This window comes from Gadus macrocephalus, chromosome 14, assembly GCF_031168955.1.
Source record: "Gadus macrocephalus chromosome 14, ASM3116895v1".
Lineage (NCBI taxonomy): Eukaryota > Metazoa > Chordata > Actinopteri > Gadiformes > Gadidae > Gadus > Gadus macrocephalus.
Window position 1 is genome coordinate 4,920,017 of NC_082395.1, and position 8,668 is coordinate 4,928,684.

Here is an 8,668-nt window from a genome sequence, read left to right on the forward strand (position 1 = left end):
GTGTGTGTGTGTGTGTGTGTGTGTGTGTGTGTGTGTGTGTGTGTGTGTGTGTGTGTGTGTGTGTGTGTGTGTGTGTGTGTGTGTGTGCATTTGTGTTTGTGTTTGTGTGTGTGTGTGTGTGTAAATGGCTATGCAGAGTGCCCGGATAAGGAGTCGGGTCTGCAGGCCTGGAACCCAGGGCACAGTGAGGACCACCACGTTACCATCGGTTACGGCCGCAGCGTTCTCCTCATGGACTCTGCAACGGTCCACTCCATCGAGATCCTGGACGGAGGTGAGGACACACACAGCTGCACTCACACTGTCACTTGTTAGCACAAACATGTGTGGGATCACGTTGTTAGGGGTTTTATTCTTACTCTTAATTTAAAGACTGTCAATAATTCAGGTTAGACAGTGAATTCAGGTATGTGTCATTAATGAGCAGGTAGGGGTTAGACAGTGAATTCAGATACGTGTCATGAAGGAGCAGATAGGGGTTAGACAGTGAATTCAGGTACGTGTCATTAATGAGCAGGTAGGGGTTAGACAGTGAATTCAGATGCATGTCATTAAGGAGCAGGTAGGGGTTAGACACTGAATTCAGAGGGATCACACTTCTCTCATCGTGGACTCTAAGATTATTGATTTAAATACCTATTTATGTCTCCGGTTTTCCACTTGGGTCCCCTTAAATTAATAAACTGCTCCTTGTGTTCTGCTCACCGAGCTGCGATTGCTGTGAAGGCAGGATGCAAGACACATTCAACACCGCCCTGCTGTTGTTGTTCTGCCTCGCACACTTCAATTAAAGTGTCCGTACTTTTTACATTCAACATCCTGACAACGTTATTTTAATTTCTGATTGGTACTTTGTTCTGGTGTCATATTTGTAGTTAATTGGAAATCTGTCCGTGGGACTAACATAAACAGTGTGCTATTCATGGTCTATTTCATCCACTTTATTTAAAGCATTTCCAAATGGATAGTTTGAAGTATTCATATAAATTGAGGGTGAATCAGTATGAACACAATCAACAACACCCCAAAATCTGAAAACTAACACATTCACACATAAACAGCATAAATCAAAATGTTTTGGCTTCATCCTGTAAAGTATTCAGCAGTAAGAGAAGTGCCTGCTAATTCACTAATTCGAGGGCATAATTAGAGTTTTGATGGTAGAAATGAGTCATTCCACATCACTTATTCTTAATTTGAGCGTACACAATGTGAATTTGAGAGCACTAATGAATTATTGAAAAGAGTATTGCTTTAACAATCTTTTTTTTTTAATTCATTTTACTCTCATAACAAGGAACATCCAGTTACGTTTGTATTTAAATAGACTCAATACAGTTAATAATATCACTCTGTTCAAATACAGAACCAAACTACCTTCTTTTATTAAAGCCATGCTCTTATCATCCATCTCTTTCATAGTTTTCAATTACAGAAGGCATCGATATAAATTGTTTAATAAAAAAATATCTAAAAGTGCCATCTCTCTCTCTCTTAAACCACCTTTGTGCGAGTGTGAGCGCATCCGTGTATGCGTGTGTAAGCGCGTGTGCGTGCGTGCGTGCGTGCGTGCGTGCGTGCGTGCGCGTGGGTTCCGGCTTTCAGTTATTTCGAACTCTCAGATGTCTTTTCTTTCCCGGTGCTAAGCTCTGTCTCTCGCTGTCTCTCTGGTAATCTCCCCATCTCTCCCCCCCCCCCCCCCCTTTATTACACCCCACCCCCCACCACCCTGTCTACCCCCACTGTCTCCCCCCCCTGCAGGGAAACTGGTTATTGCCGACACCAGCAGGCCTATATTGCTGCGCACCAAACACATCCTCATTGGGAACAAGGGAGCGATGCACGTGGGGAGCCCAGAATGCCCTTACACGGGCAACTTCACCATCTCACTGTTCGGAAGGTACCATCACACAAGCAGTCAGGGAGACCCTGGGTTTTGACTGTCTACAGGGCATTAACAGTAAATTGTTAGGTGGTGATCAATTGGAGTCATGTAATGATGCTAGCTAGTGATATACTTTTGGGATAATATTTAACCACCAGTTCAACACAAGCTTAAGCTCAAGTTTTGGAATAAAGCTATTTGTATGTATGAGCCTCCTAACATTATAACAATGAAGAAACACAGCAAACTATTAATTTCCTCATAACTATTTCAATAACCAGGTGTCTTCCATTTTATTCAGGTTACAAACATGCAGGTTACCAATAATTAACCCCAACCCTAAAATGCAAATGTAAACATTCTCATAGCGAATACTTACAATCAAATCGTTTCCACAATAACCCTAGGTCTGACGACAAAGACGACGCAGAGCACAACTACTTTGGCCGCAAGTACGTGGGCGTGGGCACGGGGGGCACGCTGGAGATCCACGGCCAGAAGAAGCTCTCCTGGACCTTCCTCAACAAGACCCTGGTCCCGGGGGAGAGCAACCAGAACAGCTACCTGTTCCAGAGGGGCTGGGGAAACCGCGGCATCATCATCCACGTCATCGACCCCAAGACCGGGGAGGTGCTCCGCAACGACCGGTACGACGCACAACTCGACGGACACAATGTTGCGCGTCTCTCGGTTATGTTTTATTGTGTTGCTGAAGAAATTTATTTAGCCACGACTAGAGCAACTAAGGAAGGCGGTGCGAGCTGTTTATTCATCCTGTTTACTATTAATAGTAGTTTAGCGTACGATTAAAAAGAAATGGCCTTAATGAGCAGGAATTGTATTCAGAGATAGCTACAGGTAGACTGAGGACTTTGAACCCAGATCCTTTCAGCTGGCAGCCCAACTTCCCCAACCTAAAGACTGTCCCTTCCATATTTTACTCGTTTGCATTGAGCATTTGGTATTGTAGCATTTAGCCAACACTTTAATACAGAGCGACATAGTGATCCGTGAGCAGGATTGGGGTTGGAACTCGGAACCTTCCGGCCGGGAGACAAACGCACTCACTGCTGGACTATCCTGTATTTTTGTCTTCGTTGTGTTGACAGTTTTGATTTCCCCCATTTTTAACCTGCCGTGCAGTTAACTTCCCCTAAACCTTGTTACGGTCCATAACAAACCCAAAAGAAGGCATAATCACAACCTTTTTCTCAAACAGATTGATGCCTATGGATGAAAGGTAAATATTTGTTGGATCAATACCCAATCACAGTAGACACAGTCTGAATGATTCACATTCCCCATCAAAGTAGCCTTTACAATGTAGAAGAAGAAGAAGAAGCGAGAAGGAGAAAACTTTTGGAAAAAAACCCATGACAACAAACCTTGATAACAATGTTATAGATGGTCCTTTCAGAATGCCTAGGAGTAAAGGAATCAGAGTTGTAGGAAACTCACAGAAGTACTAGAAGAACTCAAATGTCAGCAATCTCTCTACTGTTTGCAACATAATGATATTCATAGAGTTAGATTTCCACCATAAATGTTTTGAATATTGTTGTACGCACTGAGCGAGGGATTATGGCTTTCCTTATTAAACCAGACGTTGTTGTTCAACACAGGATTTCAACAACTCGGGGGGGAAAGGAAAGAGCGTGTGAGTTAACATTCAAAGGCGCGCTGTTCATTTACCATCCGTCCACATTTGGCCGTCAGCCGTCAAGAGAATCGACGTAGTTCAAGGTTTCATCGTCTCCCGCATTGTGTCATCATGTAGGGTTGCTCTTAAATGGGATCCTATTGTACGATCCGATTCCCCTGCCCTAAGCATGCTTAAGGAGTTCGATGCAGAACGGTACATCGGGAAACCTGCAACGCAGTCGTGTAACGCAAAGTCAGTAGCGAGAACAGTTTGCAGCCAATAGTGACACGTGCCTAATGGTTCTCTTCAGCCAAGCACTTTCTGGTCTTTAAAATGATGCAGACCTCTTCTGGTGGAGCCATTTCAAGATGTCAAGATGGGGGGGGGGGGGGGGGGCGGCAGTGGAAAGATATCAGAAAAAAAAAAAAAGACATCAGACATCGCTGTACAATCTCCCAAAAGACCAAACAACATGGAGAGAATTGTTAGAAGTGAAAAACCCATTGGAAAAGGTGGATAGCACATTTAGGGCTGGATATCACTTTCCAGACGATGGATTGAGCCACTTTGGTTGACTATACATCTCAGAATGATTGTCTAGAAGGTTAGATAGCTGTCATCATTAAAAAAGTTCCCCAATCGGTCCCCTTTACCACTTGTGTTTGGATCCCTTTGTTCCTTTTTCATTTGCATTTTTTTAATGCTCAGTCCCATCTCTGCCAAACTCATCAACAATATGTCTGTCTCAACGATGAGGTGACAGCTATTAAAAAACAGATTTCGTGTGGGGGTTTTAAAGCTCATTGAGTTTCCAGGCGGTGTCTATTACAGGCATTGTTTTGGGAGCAATTAGATTGCGGTTACTGGTTCGAGATGCATAAACAAAATATGTTTTCAATTCTATCCAAAGTGTGTGAATAGGTTTGTTATTGTGTATTCACTTTGGGTTTGGCGGTTTATATCAGTGCAAACAAAAGCTTGCTGTTGTCCTGGAATACTTTGGTTATATTGATTCCGAATCAGTCTATGAGTGCAACTTTGAAATCATGCCTTGCTTCATGGTGGCCATTAGCAATGAACCCAGGGACCGCCATTTCAGTAACACAATAACGTACTCAGTACTGATTTGGTGCATTGCTTTCATTGGACACTGTAGAACGAGAATAGTTTAGTGAGGTGGAAACAGAGATTCATTCTAACACAATGATTGGCATACAATCCATCGAAGACGCTCAACTATAACGATTTTTCACAAAAATCCCTTTTCCTAGACCGTTGACATATCGAGCACGGCTTGTTTTATTTACCCTCAAAACGATTTAACCTCGAGACCTGACTGACGTTTTTTTTCCTCCGGTGCCCTCCAGGTTCGACACGTACCGCAGTAAGGACGAGAGCCGGCGTCTGGCCCAGTACGTGGAGGCGGTCGAGCCAGGCCTGCTCCTGGCTATGGTGGTCAACGACGAGGGCTCCAACAACCTGGAAGACATGGCCAAGAAGAGCCTCAGCAAGCTGGGCAGCCAGCACGCCCCACGCCTGGGCTTTCGGTAAGGCCCACGTCACCGCCGCCGTAGTCCCTGAAGAGTCGGACGTGATTATCGTCGCTAAGCTCAGGGTTCTGATGTGAGGAGACCGCTGTCACTGTGAAGTAGGTGGGCCGGGTGGACTTCAGCTGTTTGAAGTTAGTAGTCATGGGCATTTATTCCATGACTCGTCTATAAGATCCTCCACTTGAAATCGGTTTCCTTTTAGCTCCAGTCTCTTCATGTAGGACACCAATTTTTCCCCCTGAAAGTCTGAGTAAATCCATAAGGATGAAATGTGGTTAATCCTGGTGGCGGTGTGCATTTGCCAAGGCACACAGCATGTTTTAGATGAGCTGTCCTCTCTCCTTGCCTCAGTGACTGTCCCCAGTCCAGTGGAGCTAGCACAGCACAGCGAATATAGTGTTGCCTGTGGCTCGGTGTTGATATATAGAATGATCAAGACACACACGTTTCATTTCTCTCTCTCTCTATCTCTTACTCTTTTTCTTTGTCTCCCTTTATTTTTCTTTTCACTCTTTTGTTGTATCTTTCCTTTGCTTTCTGTCTGAAGCTTGCGTGTTTTTTTCTCATTGCTTTTACCTTTCAGTCTATCAGACGTCGTTTTGTCTTCCGCCGAACCACCTCTCTCTCTCTCTCTCTCTGTCACACACACACAGACACAGACACACACACACACACACACACACACACACACACACACACACACACACACACACACACACACACACACACACACACACACACACACACACACACACACGCATATAGCCACTCGCCTCTCGACTGTCAAAATCTGTCCACATTGATTTGCAGCGAGAGAAAGATGGAGAGAGAAAGCAAGAGCGAGGAAGGAGGGAGAGAGAAGGGCGAGTGATAAAGGGAGGCAGAGCGCAAGCGAGAGAGGGAGGGAGAGCGAGCTTCAGAGTAGCTAATCCTACGCTGTGTGCCGCTAAGTGTTTCCGCTATCTCTCCCCGTGCAGAAGTGCAGAAACGGAAGAAATGCAGGAAACAGACAGAAGAGAAACAGTCCCGTCACTCTCTATATATTAGTATGTGAGGAATGCTGGAGGAGGACGACTGAACCCGCAGCGCTCAGTGATAAGAGCCCTGCTAGACCGGCCCGAAGTTCTGACTTGCCGGTCTGGAGTTGAGAGTCAATTAGTTGTACCCGATGCAGAATCACATACACACACACACACACACACACACACACGCATACACACACGCACACACACACACACACACACACACACACACACACACACACACACACACACACACACACACACACACACACACACACACACACACACACACACACACACACACACACACACACACACACACACACACACACACACACATTCTTCTGACAAGACTCAACTGTGTTCTTGGTTAGAGCTTATCAGTGGAATGTAATGTACTGTACATTCACATTTTGGCACTTGAGACCTTTGTTTTCTTATGTGTGTGTGTGTGTGTGTGTGTGTGTGTGTGTGTGCGTTGTGTGTGAGTGTGAGAATGTTTGTGTGCCATTTATGTGTGTGTGTGTGCCTTTGTGTGACGGTGATTGTGAGTGTGAGAGTGTTTGTGTTTGTGTTTGGTGTCTGTTTGAGCGTTGTGTGTTTCTGATTGTGTGTGTGTGTGATTGTGTATGATTGTGTGTGTGTGTGAGCGTGTGCATACATGTGTGTATGTACATGTATCAGTGCGTGTGCACGTCTCCATGTGTTTACATTGCTCCTCTGTGTGAACCGATTCTAGAAATTCAAGGGATGTTTTTTGGTGACTGCGGTCTCGCAGTCAGTGTCATGAAACTAATTCAAGACAGCACACTGCGACATTCCCTCTGCCGCTACAGAGCCAGAGAGAGATAAACACTGTATGGAGCATACAGTGAAGATAGCTGGGAAAACTCCTCTTTTAAATAACTCAATAAATAATCAACCATGTATTCCATTTCAACAGACAGTTTAATGGTGCAGAAAGAGGACGAGTTTGGGAAATGGGACAGGCAAACCATCGACGGGCTGAACACCTTATTCCCGCTCTGTGTGTCTGGGGAGCCATTTTGAATAATAAGCAATAATTTCTGACACAGCTTGTGTTTGCTGGTGGTAGGCGAACAATGCATTCTTGTTGCTGTTGTTGTTATAGTTTGATATCTGTGAGAGGCTAGAGATGGAGACAGATAAGGTACGGGGACATGCTCCCCAACTCAAGGTCCCAGAGTGTTTGTGAAAGTTTGCCTGGCGCGCAGATGGAGTTTGAACTTCCGACGACTTTTTGAACCCTCAGTTCAGGTTTTTGTCTTTTCGATTGGAGTGCTTTTTGTCCCCTGACAACCATCAAATCTCAAGACAAATGGTTTCACTTGTGAACCTTCTGAGCATGAGGGCTGTGGTATGGCTCCCTCCTTTCCACTCCATCTCACAAAACAGCGGCATCACGACCTCTCTTGTCCTCTCTGACACTGGATATATACTAGACCAGTGGTTCCCAACTTTATTGACCCATGACCCATGATTTTGACTCCAAGGTTGGCCAATAGAAACAACAACAAACAAAGACACAGTCTACATCATCATCAGAAATACACAGAAACTTAGCCAAGACTTTTCACAGTTCAGTGCTTATCTCATTCTGCATGGAGAGTTGGTGGCTCCAACGTTCAAACAAAATGGTCAAAACTATGCCTCATTGTAGCAGGTACTCATTAAAATCGATGTAAAATACGGTATTTAAACTTTTATGCCGCCACGTCAAATGAGCCCCTCCTCTTCTTGCAGCCAGTAACCCCTCAACCCATTAATGATCTTTCTCTCGTTGGCGCTTTGCATTCACTTCACTGCACTTTGTGGACCTCGGCTATCAGGTGTTTAATCCATTTTCAACTCGACTAACCGTTATTTTCACTTGGATCGAATCATTTTGTCTCCTATTTAGTCCTCAGAAAGTAGCGTATGGATTCATGTTTTTTCCTACTGCCACTGTGTCCAATATTTAATTGAATGACTTTTATGTCGTCCGACATCTATTCTTCATGATGTGCAATGTGGCTGTTTTACTAATAGGCAGTATTCATTTACCTTACAAAATCGATACAGAATGTTTAATGCAGTCAGGTCAATGCATGCTTGCATCCATCCATGCGTTAATCGATCCATCCTTCTATCCCTCCATCCGTGCATCTATCCATGCATTAATCTTTGCATAGATCCATGCGTGAATGCATCTAGTAAGGCCTCCCTATCCGCATGATTAAGCTTGATCACTAATTGACTAAACGCTGCTCGAAAGAAATGTTATTCATCTTTTTAACAAAAAAAGTTATTGGCTATGCTCTGAGCCATTGAGACCCTTAGAAGTCCTACATAGCTTTTTTTGGTGAGTGGGTGCTTCCTTAATGACTCAGTTAAGAACAGTTCACAATCTCAAAAGGAAAGAAACTGCTTTGTGGTTTCAAGTCTCTCTTTGTACTATGAATATTCATTCATAAAGTATAATATCCTGCTTTTAGTTTACTTATCTTCACCCACATCTATATATTTAAACAAACCACAAATTTGTAAATCTTCTAACTGCATGGTCCAT

The 8,668-nt window shown here is 44.1% G+C and overlaps 1 protein-coding gene across 1 annotated transcript in view; it reads left to right on the plus strand.

Moving 5' to 3' along the window:
- Window positions 1-8,668, plus strand: part of cemip (cell migration inducing hyaluronidase 1) — a 96,777-nt gene that overhangs the window by 35,470 nt on the left and 52,639 nt on the right. The window contains exons 3-6 of the mRNA XM_060072167.1: window positions 137-274; window positions 1,762-1,900; window positions 2,293-2,532; window positions 4,895-5,074. Of these exons, the coding sequence (XP_059928150.1) occupies window positions 137-274; window positions 1,762-1,900; window positions 2,293-2,532; window positions 4,895-5,074 (697 nt within the window). The remainder of the gene's footprint in view (window positions 1-136; window positions 275-1,761; window positions 1,901-2,292; window positions 2,533-4,894; window positions 5,075-8,668) is intronic.